We start from the raw sequence: 16,142 nt of genomic DNA, 5'->3' as shown, positions 1-16,142 counted from the left end.
AGTATCCACAGATAGAACCAATGTTTAAGGTTTATATCAAACTCTTGGTTAACTCTTAATAAACATTGCTCTTGTAAATGAGCCAAAACAAACAACTCAGTGAACAAATAGGGAACAGAAAGAGCACTGGATAAGAAGAGAATCTAGGTACTGAGAATGACAATAAAACATGTAGAATAAAAGGGAGGAAAACAAGAGCAAGAGAGATAGGAGAAATTCATAGGTTTGTAAGATTTACCTCCATTACAAGTAACCTTAACCTCTCGCAGCAGAGTGAGAGGGATCTGTAAAACAAGCAGCACAGTCTAGGAGAGAAACTGACATTTTGAAAGAGGTCAGCAGGAAAAGGTGCAGAGACTCCCAAGGGTAGGGGACAACTGATTATGGGTGAGGGGGTTGACTGATGGGGGGTGGCTCAATGGCCCTTAGGTACAATGTCAAAGTGGGCAAGAAGAATAATCGGCTGAGAAAGGAGAATCAGGTGTCCAAATTTCCCTTCTTCTCAAAATTATCATAATTTGACTGCAGTCAATGGGCAACTCAAAATGTGAAATATATGTCTCAGCCATTATTATAGTCAGGAATGTCCAAACGGTTTAATCACTTTACTGAACATTCATGAGCACTACATGTTACAAACCGCAGTGATAACTAACTTGTAGATTGATCTAGGTTTCTTAACATTGCACATTCATAAAACTTATTGCCATGCTTATGAATTTGGCATTGAAGGCCTCCTGTCCTTTACACCCCATGCTTTAAGTTTTTGTAATGTGTACTGCATCATATATTTTTCACGTATGTGTGTGTGACTCACTGATAGAGGTGTTTCAGTATTTCCGTGAGAGTCTGTCTTGCATCAAACTCGTGTGAATGTTATTTTGTTATTCTAACATTAATTCCTTTGTCTCTTCATTCACCTGTTAATGTAAAACAAGTGCAATGATGCTTACTGCACAGAAACCACAGGATACCTGCTTAATGCTGAACTATGAGGTTTAACAAAGCAGTGGCCATAACAAATTTGTAAAAGAGGATTTTGTATATTCATCATGCCTTATGGTACATATAATTTAAGTCATTATGGGCCAATCCTTTGGGAGACTGCATCTTTAGACGCCTTTTATGGAGCGAAATCGCTCATTTTGTCTTTAGTGACTAAAGCTGGCAATCTTGATTTTCAGTAGTGAATCATGGTACTGCATCAAAGTCATAAAGTCTCGTTACAGTTAGATGAGGAATTGTAGGAACACAGTTGTAGTTTACCTACTTACCGTTTGCCCTGCAAGATAGGATATGAGAAGGTGGCGAGGTGTGAATTTTGTTGGGAACTGCTGCTTCTCACTGTCTTAGATAAAAAATGTTGGACATTATTTCTGTTCTGTTTGTCGCTGCCAGGAGAAAACCAGCAGCCAGGACAATTTGATCAGACCAGTGGAGTTAAAAAGAGGGTCAATGACTAGTAACCACCTCCACTTTTCCTTTATAGGTAATAATTACTGGATTGGTCTAAATGCTTAATACTAAAGGACCTTTAATAAAATTAATTTTAATGGTTACAAACATGAGATTTTAACATCCAAATGCAAGTTTAATGAAAAGATGTATGACTATAGTGACAACATAAAGGAGGTTTAGTGGCTCTTTGAAGAAAAGGGTCCTAACTAGTGTCTTTGACGCCAAGTGCCATGATCATAATAATAGACAAGCAGCTTTGGATCTCAGCATAATATTACTGTTTTTTCCTGTCAATTCAGATTATAAAGTCACCAATTGTGGTATCATAGCTACCTTCTCCAAACTGTGCTGTTGAAACATATTGACCTTATATGAAATAACTATCAGCAAGACAAATACTAACTCACACATTTCTGAAAAAAAAAAGAAAAGAGATATGCTTTTAATACAGCCTCATCAAAAAACCATTGTGACAAGTGCCATACAGTTTGTTGGATAGAAACTACATCATTAGTAGATATTTTAAGAAATTGTTTAGCATAGATTACCAGAACCTAACAAATTCAGGGAGCAGACATGTTTAGCACTGACCTTTACTTTTTTCCTACTGGATATAAAGTACCTATTAGTATTAAGACAGTTTGCTAGTCAAAAGAGGTACACATCACGGTCTTGTAAATCAGGCTGCACAGCGCCTTTTCTGAACATTGTAAATTGACTGTAAATGAATCGCAAATTGACTTGTAAATTTTAAATCTGTTTACAAAGTTGAGTGTACAAGAATGGAAAGGAGCAATTTGTTTTTCAATTTGAATGTGTAAATGAATTTGTAGGACAAGCAAATGTGGAACGCACTGGATCCCTCCAAAACACTGCAGCCAGTGTGCCTCAAAACATTTTTCATTACAGAGATAAGTTCATATTTGTCCATCCTGGATTTTTTGGAAAGTGCATGAGCAGGGTAATACAGTTAAAATTTTTACCAGATAAATGATTTGTTGCACCCGCTAAATAGAAGATGTTTGCCTAGCCAAAGAAACCCCTGTATGACACTTAATGCCACATACTCGCACAGCAGAGCAACTTCAAACACAATAAAAATTCTAAGAAAAGCCAAATCATAGCAAAAGGGTATATGTATCTTACCTTATTAAGTAGCAACAGAAGAGTAGGCTGAGGATGAAGACAAAGATGGCTGTCCCAAACACCACAATGTAGATATTGAGGGGAAGGTTCTGGAACCCTATATTTGGCATCCTGAAACTGTAGTGCGGGAAATCGGAGCTCATGGATATTCTGTCATGATGAAAGACAAATGACGTACAACACATGAGTAGTTCCCATACATTTCAACACACTCTGTGGACCAATAATGACACAGCAAAACAAAAATTAAAACTGGAAGTGAACTTTAGTTTCCCTTTGGTGGTCGGGTTTGGATACCAGATCTCTGTTGGCATTATTCTGCTTTTTGGTCTTGACATGCTAAACCATGACTTACTTTGTTCCCATTGTTGTGGATTTTAAAGTCTAAAAAAGATCAATGGACATTAGTAACTGTAGGCACAGACAAATAGGCAATTTCCTAGTGGCATTTGAAGAAGAAGTCAAGTCAGTGTGTGTGTGTGTGTGTGTGTGTGTGTGTGTGTGTGTGTGTGTGTGTGTGTGTGTGTGTGTGTGTGTGTGTGTGCCCAAAAATATGCAACAGAGTGACAGAAAATGTGCTAGGGATATAGATAAATACAGAAACATTATTTGGATCTGAACTGATAATTCTTTCCCCCCCAAAATTACATCCCTGTTCATCCTTTACTCACAGTGCCTCTAGACTCTAAATCATTTGAATTATTCCATAATGCTCATAAACTCTATTTGGAATATATTTGGGTGGAGGCTTAGTTCCCTCCTGCTGTGGCAGCTGGTGCACCCGTTCTCATATTGGTTAACTGTTTCAAAACAGGTAAAAGAGTGCTTTGGTCCCCAGAAACACACATTATGAGTAATTCAATAAAAAATATGCACTTCACCTCACCTACTACTAACTAATGAGCTATAGGCCATTTTTTACATTTATGACTCAGAGCAAAACCTCAATTTAAATTGAAGTTAAATTTATTTAACCCTAGGGTGTAGGTCAGATGCTCCAACCTCAAAATCTACACTGAAAGCCAACAGCAGGGCAATGGCACAATAATAAATAAAAGGCAACTCCGAAAACATACATTAACTCTGTTTATATTCCACAATAACAGAGTGGGTTCTTTGTTTTGTTTTTATTAGTTAAAAAATACTTTTATAATACATACTGGTACACAGCCACATGCAGGGAAAAAAGGGTTTATAAAGTATATATATATTAACATTTATTTGCTCAGATTTTGTGAGAATACCTAAAAAAGTTTCTTTGTAAGAGCCAGGGCACACCAGCAAGGATCCATTGGTCAAGTGGTGTTACTCAAATATACCAAAGGGACATGACCAGACATGTCTATGCCTACTCAGAGAAAAGGAGGAGGGGAGGACAGGAATAACTTTTGCTCATTCTGAAACCCTGTCTTGTGCCCCTCCCCTTCACTCAATAACAAGAGCTTCATTCCTCTGTACTCATGTGGATAGTGGAAAGTTTTTGTAGGTTTGGCTGAGGCCATTAACAAACGTTTCCTGGTTATGATTACACCATATGAGGCTCACAGTGACCCAAAACACCCCCCTCAGCATTATACTCAGAAGCATCTATGTGACATTATTCTACCAGTCTTGCTGACAGTGTTCGTTGTAAGACACCTGGCTTATGAGATCAGGGAACAGCGTTGACAGGGTTAGTGACTTGACGTTCTTTCCAACATATTTTTGAAAGTCGAAACATTGTGCAAATTGAGAACAGTGTGCTTTAAATGAAAGTAAATCTCTCTGGCATGTTTTGCTGATGCGTGGGCCAAACAACCTTGTCTTAAAAGACAGCATCATCATGTCCATGAGGTTCAAAACGCTGTCTGGGAGAATGCATCCAGCTCTTTAGATAAATCTTTTGATGGGACAAACAGATTAGACAAGGGATGGAACTAGTGAGGGCACTAAAGCTACAAGCTAATAGGGCTCCCATGAAAACTTTATCCAACAGCTCCCATGAGGACAGAGAATTGCTGACAGAAGCGACAGGAATGAAATAGTTGTGATTTTAGAGGACACTCGTTTATCACCCACCTCTTGCCCTCAGGACACTGTGGATGTCTAAACCGTGGAGCTGAAATGATAGGAACGCTGAACTCTAATCAAATTAAATGCTCATAAGCTGAGGCATTCTGGATGAAGATGAAATATCACCCCTCAGGCCTGGCAAACTAGGTCCAGGTGCAGTCGTAGTTGGGAATGGTGCATATATCTAAGGCTGAATGATTCATCATTTATTTTGTCCAAACAGTTCGAGCCATTCCAGCTGTTGATTTTGCCAGCTATCTATCTACCTAACTGTTGCAGGCAATTTAATCAGCTGTAGATAAATGATGCAATGACATAATTCACACAGTCCTTTGCCCAATTTCTGTGTGCTGCTTATCTTGCCCTCTTTCCGTCCAAACACAACCCAGACAGCCTCCCCACTTGCTTCTCTACACACACAAACATGCTGCAGAGCTACAAGCCATTCACACAAACTAACAAGCACCCCTGGAGATAAAATCAAACCAACACACTGGCATTCTATTCTTCACAGTAGGTAATCAACTAATATATTTTGCCATATAAGTCATAAAGTGACTAAATAGAGTGAATACTAAATATTTTAAGCGCCAATAAAATAAAATAATTAATTATTACTAGCCAACTACTTGTTAACATATTGCTAGATTTACTTTAATGCCGACTTTTCTCCAGCTGGTTTAAAAAAAGAAGGACCGGGGTTGACTGGTGGTGAACATACACATACCCGAGCGGTGCCTTCATGCTGAATAGCAGAAAAGTCTGTACAGATCTATAACACAAGCCCTTGAGAAGTGACATGGCTTGTCCTTGAGAGCAGTGGGTTGCCTGCTGTTGACTTGCTTGGATCATAGCCCTTCTTTCCCCCGTTCATAAAGGCTCCGTGCCAAACTCCCTGCCCTGCTTCGCTCTCTGACTCCTTTTGGTGTCTCCGTCTAAACCTCTCCCTGCTTATCTGAGCACACAAACATTCTGCGGAGCAAAATGCTTCCCACACACACAAATACCAACCGAGAAATCTGAGACAAACACACTGACAAACCATCCTACATAGTAGATAATTATGTAAGAACAGGGGCCTTTAAGGAGTAGGTGGGAAAGAACTTCTGTCACTTCTGATTTTGAATAGTTATTTGTTAACCCACAGTTTTTAACCTTACAAAATACTGTTTAAAGCCAGCTACGTGGTTTTAAGAAGTCCCAATAAATGTCTTTTTAAACTTTATTCAAATATATACATTTGTATATTTTACTCATTTAGCTGACGCTTTTATCCAAAGCAACTTACATTTGCTATATATGTCAGAGGTCGGACGCCTCTGGAGCAACTAGGGGTTAAGTGTCTTGCTCAGGGACACATTGGTGGATGGGTCGCACACACCAAAGGCATGTGTCTTAGCCACTGTACTATCACCACCCCTATTTTCAGGGTCAGTTCCTGTAGCCACCAAGGTTAGCAATTTCTAATTCTTGTGTGTAAAAGCACTGAGATGTGGACATTTTTGTTATCAGATCAATTTTAAACAGTGGGTTGTGGCCTTTTTATATACAGTCTATGGTTGTGGCCCCATCAGAGCTGAGAGTTTTCTTCTAGATGTTTACGGTGGTGGTAGACATTATTGATAACAAAGGCAACAGTAAGGAACGTCACGAAAGGCTGAGTAATCCCTTTTTTTCCGTAAAACCAGACATATTTTGTAATCTTGCAAAGCCATTTCCGCTCTAATCCTTCTTGCGATAGAAGAATGCACACACGAATACTGACATTTATTCTTCATGGAAATAGTTTAGATTTCAAAAGCTAGACAATGCTAGCCTAGTTCAGGACCTCTGAATCCCTGCTCACAACTCCAACTTGTGTTAAGTCAATATAAAGAAAAAACAACTCTTAATTTGTTTAATTCTTAGACAGTTGTGAAAAATGTCAAGTAACCTACCTAAAAATGACAAGAGCATAGCAGATATGTTATTGCAATATGCTACTGATTGGTTTGGGGGTTTAGGAAGTGACAGTATATTCAGTGCAGGTTAGTCTTTATGACATATTTAAAAAAAGTCCCTCTTCAAGTAAGTCTGCTCTTAGGCTGTCCCCTTCATTCTGTGCAACAGCCCTACAGTATCAAGATTCGCTGACCTACAGGATCTTGGGTTCATCAAGAGATCTAGAAATCCAACCCCTTTGCAGTAAACAACCGCTGGGTTATATAGCGCTCTCCACCACCATCAAAGACCTTTAGGAAGAGTTCATCAGGTCCACTGAAGCTCACTGACAGCCAGTAGTGGCCTTCCAGCTTACTAAGACAATTAGTAGTGGGCTTCAATTTCATTTGTCTCTCATCTGTGTTCCCATGAATTTTGACAAATCTTACAGTCAAATGAAAAAATAAAAACTTACATAGTCTAGGCTTAGCACTTGCCTCCATGATGCTTCCAGCTGCTAAATGGCTTCCTATGCACCAAAAAATATGTTGTTGCCCCTCTCCCGCTGTGAAACCGAAGGGCTAGTGATTTGCATCCACACTCTCATCCCACCAATTCTGCCACCATCTGCCTCTCTCATTAAGACACTTTCATATAGCCCCACCCGGTTACATAACCAGCAACAAGATCATGCACAGCACATCACATTCATAGGAAACGAACAAATCACTCTCCACATTCATTGTGCACTGTTTCCTGTGGTATGATGGAAGAAATAAGCATTTATACTGTATATAGGAAGGGAAATGAACAACCAATGAGAAACCTAAGAAAGTTAACAGTTTAGCCTTAAAACCCAAATTATGAAAAAAGGTAAAAACATAAATACTAGGGCTGTGACGAGATCTCACGCCACGAGATCTTGCAAGATTAAATTGTGATGAGAATTCTTGTCAGGTAAAAAAAGCTGTCTCTCACGAGACTCACACAAATTACATATTTCACACGCTGTCAAGCTACACATTTATTTTCTCACGCAGTGAAATGTATAACTGAAAAGATAGACCCGCGGAGCTAATAAACTCCGCCCAGCTGATTGACACAGGCGTACGCTGTGATAGTACAGCTGAAACTGCTAGCGCAGTGAGTACAGACCTTTTCATATACAGTCAATGGAAGTGTGTTATGTAGCACCCCCTATTGTTAAAAAATGTCAAGATAAAGCCAGATTAAAAAAATGGGCATTTATACCTATAAGCGCCAGTAGGTAAAATTTACTCCTATAGAGAATACAGTCATTTTAGCGCAGTTCATGTCGTGCGTTTAGATAAACATTCTATGTTGCTTTTGGCAACACCTTTTCCACTACAAGCATTACACTTGCTCAGCACAGTGAGTGAAGGAGAGTCTGACTGTTGGGGCTGAGCGATGTGTCCTAGGTTTATATTGCATCTGACGGGTCATTATCTGACAGCGATCCACTTGTATAAAGTAAATATGCATAAAAGCCGCTGCTCATAGGTTTTGTGTAGGCTACATGATCGTCAAAACTAATGCTGCAGTAGCCTAGTTTTTCACTGTGATAGAGGTGTGTTCTGCGGTCCCTTCAAGAGAGCTTGCGGCTCCCTCGTGTGCTTTTTGACCGGCTATTTTTTAGTACAAGTGATCATTATAAATTTTTCCATTGGGTAAAAATCTACTATGAATTTTGGAATTGTTAATAATCATTTTTTGGAATAAATAGCCTACTTTTATTTGGACTTTCAAACTTTTGTAGCTATGTGTTACTCTCTGGATGCCCCATGGAGTCAGAACAGCAGAACAGCAGAACAGTAAGAACTAGCCGACATTATGAGGCTATTATTACCGCCTATAAAACACTACAACAGTCAGTCTTTGTTTTTAAATTATATGCTGCATTTAAATTCAAGCTGTGTTTAGAATATAACTAGGCTATACCATCTGTAACAGCGGCGAGTGGATGACATATCAAAAGAGCCGCCGCGTGTGAACGTGCCCTTCACAGATGCGCAGCGCAAGCGAACTACCTGCACAGTGAAGACAATGAATAAAATAGAATAAACATTCTTTAAATGCCTGAAATGTGGGGATGGTGTTTATAGGAAATGCACAGCCAATGTGCTAAATATTTCCCAAAGTTTGTTGGAGCAACATGTAGCAGAAATAATCACAAAATCACGGCCTTTTTATAGCGGATTATAGGTATACAACGAACCCTTCTAGTGTTAAATAAGTTGATCTACAGGAGAAACAGATCTGAAAGCAGCACAGAATGACTGAGAGCTGCACTTCATTATAATCTGTTACAGTTAGGTTATAGATTTTGAATTGTCACCTGCCACCGCAATTTTGTGTTTCTCTTTATGTAAATAAAAAAATCACCATAAATTGCTGCAGAAAAATTAATCAGAATGTAGGATGTAGAAGTGTTTAATGCTCAAAGCACACAGGGGCATCTTTTAGGCATCACCAAGAACCCTACAAATAATTATCCAGATAATGCACTAATCAGCAGGAAAAAACAATTAAGTCAGTGTGCTTGGGCACGCATCACTCATCCCTTTGAATACACTCTGCTCCTTTGTATTGTGGGTTCACTTAGTGAACTTCGTATAAGCCATTACATGAAACTGAAACTAACATACAAGCTAGATTCTGTTAATGTCAGGAAGAGTGTCAACTGACAGTATGCTTTTTGTTTCCAGTTGGCCGGTAATAGTGAAACTAACACTAACACTAACAAGCATCAAAGTTGCATGTTGTTGAGCATTAGAATGAGAATTACAGAGTCACACTGATCCCTGATCTAACCCTCCAATATAAATATAGTAGTTTCACTATTGCTAATTCTTGTGAGTATTTATGAACCCAGACTACAACTGCACTTTTTGAAGGACCATTTCCACTAGGCAAATGAGTCATTACTTATTCTAGTAACAAAGTGGTTTCATTCTGACTTATGCCACGTCAAACAAGTACACAAACAATTATAAAATGCAGAGACGTTACCATTCACTTTTATATGTGATACCGGTTTTGCTGATCAAAAACTGATTCCGGACATAATTTATGAGTAGTTGTGAGTAGTTGGAATAGGTATTTGTAGACCATAGAGAAACAATATGTTGTTTTTGTAACTATTTCACTACTACTGGTTAGCTGGTAACAAGCCAGACTAGAAGAAAAATTCAACCAACCAACCAGCCTTACATAAGGATGGTTTTAACAAAACTGTAACGAACTTGAATGTTATCAGACAACCCAACATCATTCTTAAACATCTGACCAAAGAACCCTTCCTTTCCCGTTCTCTGCCATTACACAACTCATTCATCACACGATGTGATGACTGTAGAGCTTAATCAAACATACAGTAAGCTCTACACCCACTCTCCGCCCAGCAACCTCCCCACTCTTCTCCTATATCCTACTCATAAATCAATAGTGGCTGAACCATTAGCAGACACATCACACGGACAAATCATGACCTTTGGACCCACGATATTTCATATATTTGTCATGTCAAAGTCTCAGGCAGCTGCTGAGCAATACTGCCATTTGATTTTTTTTCCAAGGAGAAAGTAGGCAAATGCTTAACCGAAATTTTTAAATTAAATGTACACTTGTCCTTTGTTATTTTCAAAATACATTCTACAAAATAGTGTACTGTATGTTTATTTAATGCAATGAATGGAATGTCTTTTTGTTTTTTAATCTCATCATTATTTACTATAATGTCTAATTTACTATAATGCCCTTTAAAAACAACCTAAACCCTAAAAGCTCTGTTTAGGAGTTTCTTGTGATTAATATCACATTTCCAAATCACTGTCCGAATGAAAGGTGGAAATTTCCACTAGCAGCCACGGCCGGGCCTGTGATTTGCACATCTGAAACTTAATATGCCAAAGGGCAGCAACAAACCCAGGGCCTCAGAGGCAGAGCAAGAGACTCTTCAAAAACTGCTGGCTGTGGTAAGTGAAATGTTCACATTCATATGATACTGGACCTTCACCAGATTTCAGCAGTTTGGATGGGGGAGGTTGTGGGCCACTGGGCATTCACATATCTGGCTGTCCATCCATTCCTAGATAAAATGTTTTATGACAAGAGTGGCTAGTTAAATCGTCCTTTTAGCCAGAGAGGAGACAAAACAGATCAGTCACAAAGCCTCTAAATGCAGGCCTCGGATAAAGCTTTCAGGGAGGGTTTTAGAAAGCTCCTTTCTCTGTTTAAACTGTTAGTTTGATTATGTTACTTCCTGAAAGGAATGAAGATTATGATATTGATGATCACGCACCCCATTTCTTATGAAAGTAGCCAACAGTGTTTCTATTTCAGGCCCAGAAATATGCATTACAGAAAGCTTGTTTTTCCAAAGTTGGGCCAAGTTCTACAGTAAGTAGGTCGCTGTAACTATGACTCCAGTTATGAAGACTTGGGAGGCACAGGACTAGAGTGGAGCTGACAAGGTCAACCTAATGTCGGCTGCTGATGGAATTCCAATTTCTGGATTTACATCTAATGCCCCTCCATTAACTGTACAACGCATGCAGTGTATTCCCAAACCTGCCCCAACATGCATGGTAAATACAGTCAAAACCACATTATGGAGACCAACTTAGTAGTTATCTATGCTAAGCTAATACCGGTATCTGACCAGAAACTAACCCTTGAGACAATATGTAGCTACTTCATAAAAATGTTTACTATCCATTAATGTATTGAAATAATTCATATTAATAATAATTAATTCATTATCTATAAATTATATCAAAAGTATTTGCTAAAGCCCATCACAATTTAACTTCAGCCTCACTAACCAAAATATTCAATTTAAAATATTTACTTCATTTGTGAGGCTGTTACGAGACATAGATTTGTATGATTAATCAATTAATTTGACATTTTATGATATTATTAATTCATGACATGCATGTGTACTGCCAACAGCTAACTAAATGATGATATAAATAAGGCAAACAGGAAAGTAACAAACATCTTAAAGAGCAACTTCTTGTGTCTATGTGATTAATTGGTACAACATCTTTTGAAATTGGTCAAGTATTGAGCAAGCGAGCTGCAGTTGGAACAGAGCTGCTCCGTAACCCTAGCAGGCAATTGACCCCATCAAAGTACGTCCAACCTTTTGTAAATAGTAAGATCCTTTTTGTTTAACCAGAAACAGTCCCTATATCGCTCTCGTCAAAGCCACCAGAGCCCCTTGAGAAAAATTAACTAACTGAAGCAGCAGTGGAACAGCAACTCCCATTTTCTACTAGGTAAAATTACTGTTTGTATCAATGGAGTCTGATGGCTTTGCCCGCATGGCTTAGGTGCAAGCCCTGTTTTTCTGCTGCCGACTGCAGCGCGCTCTCTCAATACTGGACAAATTTCAAAAAATATTGCCCCCCCCCATGGACACATAAACAGGTTGGTAATACCGAAGTAAGCCTTTAACAAACCTTTTATGATTTGACTGGGAAAGAAGAGGGTCACTCATCATCTAAAATCATCCTAATGGAACGAAAATGAAAAAGTTTGTTATGACCTTTTCTATATTTGCTCTTTAAGCTCTCTCTCCTTCCCCTTAAATCCTTCTAGTCCTCAGGGGGCTCTGATAGTAACACAAGCTGACACAAACATGAGGAACTGACACACACAGCTGTCCCATAGCACTCTTGTCTCCCTGTATCCAGTGCCACTTTTTTTCTGAAGGTTGTTGTTTTTTTTTCCTTTCAGAGCTCCACGACACCTCACTAAACTGTCGTCATTTGACTGCCTTAGTTTAACTTTCTCTTCTACCCCATTTGAATGTATTTTTGTGGACTGCTGGTTTATAAGAGTGGTGAGTTTTTTTCATTAAAAAAACAACCTTTTTTTCAAAACAGTATCACTGAACAAGATGATGTTCAGATCGTAACAAGCCTAATCCTAAGATGCGTCTTTTCACAGCTGCCTACTTCAGAGAAACGGGACCCTTGGTCTGCAAAGTGAAGGGTCACAGACACTATAAATAAAACTTGTAGTCATGTGAGGGTGAGTAAGTCAAGCTGAAACAAAAAAAACATGCTGAACCCAATACAAGTCATGTGAGTTCTTGGGGTTATCGGCTACTGACCTGCAGCAAATCAACAGAAATAAACAGTGTAACAGAGACAAAACAGAACACAGGTGTCAAGTTCACAAACGATAACTAAATATTCTATTGTTTATTTTGTAATGGACACCAACTTTGTATGCCTACTCAATAAACCTATTCAGCTTCAGAGATGCATTACTTTATACAAGCTAGAAGCTATTTGAGATATGTGTTTGAGTTGGCCAAGTGCCTTGTGCTTGAGGCCAAAAGCAGCAACAATTATGAAAATGATTAGTGGATGAAACTAAAGAGTAACACAACAAATTGGTACATAATATCATAACTACTGATAGACCAATAAATTGGGCAGATATCTGGCATTTTGAGATAATCGGCTTCAGCTGTTACCTGCTCTCATGAGGCTATATGATATATCATCCTTAATGACAGCAAATCTAATCTAAAATCATTACTGGCTAGCGTTAAATATATATTGTTATACTGTAGAGAGAAATCCAGTTGAATGACATCACTTCTGACAAACTGTACCCCACTCTCCCTTAAACACCAGTCACGTTCTGAAATCTACAGCATAACCCAGTGTATTTTTGTGTTGTTTTGTGTGTGTTTTATTCATTAAAAAATCTAAAACATTTAAATCAACAATCTAAAACAACACGTTACTGGCTAAAATATTAGACTATAATCTGCATGGAATAATGGAATTACACATGACTTTTCTTTGTTTTGAAATCGGTAACAGCCAACGGCTGCCCTGCTTTCTCAAAATCGGTATCGGCCACTGAAAAACCCATATCGGTTGACCACTAATCAAAACGTTAGCCACTGAAGGCCCATTTATACTCCGCCGTAGGCTACGCACGTAGCCATGCATTTATACTTGTGCGTAGGTGTGTCCGTCATTCTGCAATTACACCCCCAAACACTAGTCGGCAGTAGCGCTACAGCGTCCACTGTGTTGACTTTTGCCGGCCGAGCAGGCTAACTTCTGGTTTAGCGCTCCGCTAACGTAACGTGCGGCTGGTGTAACCTTTTCAAATGTTACCGACCGAATGGATCACATTCTGATAGTGAAATGAGTCATTTCGCTCGGTCAAATATATTGATTCACTGTGTTACAGCCGCCGTTTTGGCCGCCAGTAAATGTTACTTTAAAGTACGGGGTGCTTCTGGTCGGCTCGGAGGCATTGCGAGGCTACCCAGCTGACCAACCACAGAGCTTACGGTCCACGTCGACTCGACGTGTAGTTACATTTTTGAGGAGGTGCGCGTCAGGCGACGGTGTAGCCTATGCATAGTCCCGTAGCCTACGCCGTCGATTTGACGCAGAAGTATAAATTGCCCTTAATTGCTCTGCATCAAGATAACAATGAAGGGGGCCACGTTTTGTTCCAACATACTGACTGAAACAGATATTCCAACCTTTGCAATGGACCTGCTGTGTTCTCTGATTATGCAATATAAATACAAATTCAATATACTACCTTTTCCCCGGGCAATCTACTTGTAGTGTTATGCCACTGGGGATAGGGTTGGGCAATCTTCTCAATTTTTATATTGTCTGATCATTGCTACTTGAGATCACCAATTGGCAATCTGATCGCCAGCGGCGGTGTTACATTTCAGCAAGTCACTGAAATGCCAGCATGGCAGAAACAGGCTTATTAGCTTTAAGAGAAACAGGGTTTTTCCTGCATAGAGAAATTTTTGGCGCCCCCTAAAGAGGTTTTAGTGAGCGCCAAAGAAAAAATCACCAGTGCCAAAATGATCAGAATGGAAAAAAACACAACCGTTCAAATCCTCTCCGTGTTAGGATTGGTTGTGTGTTCATGTTTTTCCTGTTTAGTCTGTTTTCATAGGTTTGGTTTTGTGTTCTGTAAGCTTTATTTGATCTCGTCATGTTTGGGGTTTTGTAGCTTAATCTAGTCTTTTGTTCATTTGCATGTTTAAGTTTCTTAGTATCTGTCTTGTCGCTTATCATAGTTCTTAGTCCTGCGTTTTAGTTCTTAGTCTTGTGCTTTAGTTCATGTTTAGTGTTTTTCCTGGTCTGTGTACTTCTGTTTTATTATTTGGTCTGTGTCTTATGTCTTAGTCTTATGTCTTCATGTTTTAGTGTAGTCCTGTCTCCTGTTTGGTCCGGTCTCTGTCCATGCCCTGATTTTGCAGTGTTTCTAAGTTTTACTTTGATAGATTTGTCCTTGTCTGTGCCTGGTGTTCTTTTGGTCCGGTCTGGTCTAGCTTTGTTCCTGTTGTTGATTACCTGATGTGTTTCAGCTGTGCTTCCCTCCCTGCTTGTTTGCCTGTGTATATATTGTCCTCAGTTGTGTTCAGTGTTTGTGATGTCTTCGTCTGTGTGGAGTGTTCCATCCTGTACCTGCACTTGTGGATTTTTCCATGGTTTGTACCTTGTTCCTTTGTTTTGGATTTTTCCCTGTGGATTATGTTTTTGTTTGGAGTAACTTTTGTTTGGACAGTTGCCACTGAGCTCCCAGTGTAAGCCTACTTTACTCGTTTAATAAATCTTTGTTGGACTGCAATTCCCTCGCCTCTGTCTGCATTTGGGTCCACTCCTTGACAAGTTAATTTGCATAAACAGATTAGTGACTGACCACCATGTAGAGCATTTTCAATAATTTAATGACTGAAAACAACCCACAAAAATTAAACTATTTTCTCCAACTGGAATTACTATTATAGGCTACTAGTGTTAAGCTATAGTAGCCTGTACTATGATCTGAAATTATAATGAATACACAAAAATTAGCACTAATCAAACCTTAACCAGTGGTGTAGGTTAATATCAGAAAATGGTTTTATTTGTGAAACAGGTGAATCTCAACTAATAAACTATCTGTAGGCAGATTATCCAAATAAAGTGTACCCTGTAAATACAGTGGGTACGGAAAGTATTCAGACCCCTTTAAATTTTTCACTCTTTGTTTCATTGCAGCCATTTTCCAAAAATCAAAAAAGTTCATTTTATTTCTCAGTAATGTACACTCAGCACCCCATCTTGACAGAAAAAAACAGAAATGTAGAAATTTTTGCAAATTTATTAAAAAAGAAAAACTGAAATATCACATGGTCATAAGTATTCAGACCCTTTGCCGTGACACTCATATTTAACTCAGGTGCTGTCTATTTCTTCTGATCATCCTTGAGATGGTTCTACACCTTCATTTGAGTCCAGCTGTGTTTGATTATACTGATTGGACTTGATTAGGAAAGCCACACACCTGTCTATATAAGACCTTACAGCTCACAGTGCATGTCAGAGCAAATGAGAATCATGAGGTCAAAGGAACTGCCTGAAGAGCTCAGAGACAGAATTGTGGCAAGGCACAGATCTGGCCAAGGTAACAAAAAAATTTCTGCTGCACTTAAGGTTCCTAAGAGCACAGTGGCCTCCATAATCCTCAAATGGAAGACGTTTGGGACGACC

The 16,142-nt window shown here is 39.0% G+C and overlaps 1 protein-coding gene across 2 annotated transcripts in view; it reads right to left on the bottom strand.

Moving 5' to 3' along the window:
* Positions 1-16,142, bottom strand: part of rnf24 (ring finger protein 24) — a 40,237-nt gene that overhangs the window by 17,858 nt on the left and 6,237 nt on the right. Inside the window, exons 1-2 of one of the 2 annotated variants that reach the window (XM_046046657.1) lie at positions 5,384-5,526; positions 2,605-2,754 (exon numbers count right to left, since the gene is read on the bottom strand). In XM_046046657.1, coding sequence (XP_045902613.1) covers positions 2,605-2,754; positions 5,384-5,508 — 275 coding nt within the window. In that variant the 5' untranslated portion in view covers positions 5,509-5,526. Of the gene's footprint in view, positions 1-2,604; positions 2,755-5,383; positions 5,527-16,142 lie in introns of those variants that run through there. The other variant, XM_046046658.1, reaches the window with a different exon arrangement.

This window comes from Micropterus dolomieu, linkage group LG04 (genome assembly GCF_021292245.1).
Source record: "Micropterus dolomieu isolate WLL.071019.BEF.003 ecotype Adirondacks linkage group LG04, ASM2129224v1, whole genome shotgun sequence".
Taxonomy (NCBI): domain Eukaryota; kingdom Metazoa; phylum Chordata; class Actinopteri; order Centrarchiformes; family Centrarchidae; genus Micropterus; species Micropterus dolomieu.
The sequence above is the reverse complement of the archived record's forward strand: the minus strand, read 5'-3'. Positions and strand labels throughout refer to the sequence as shown.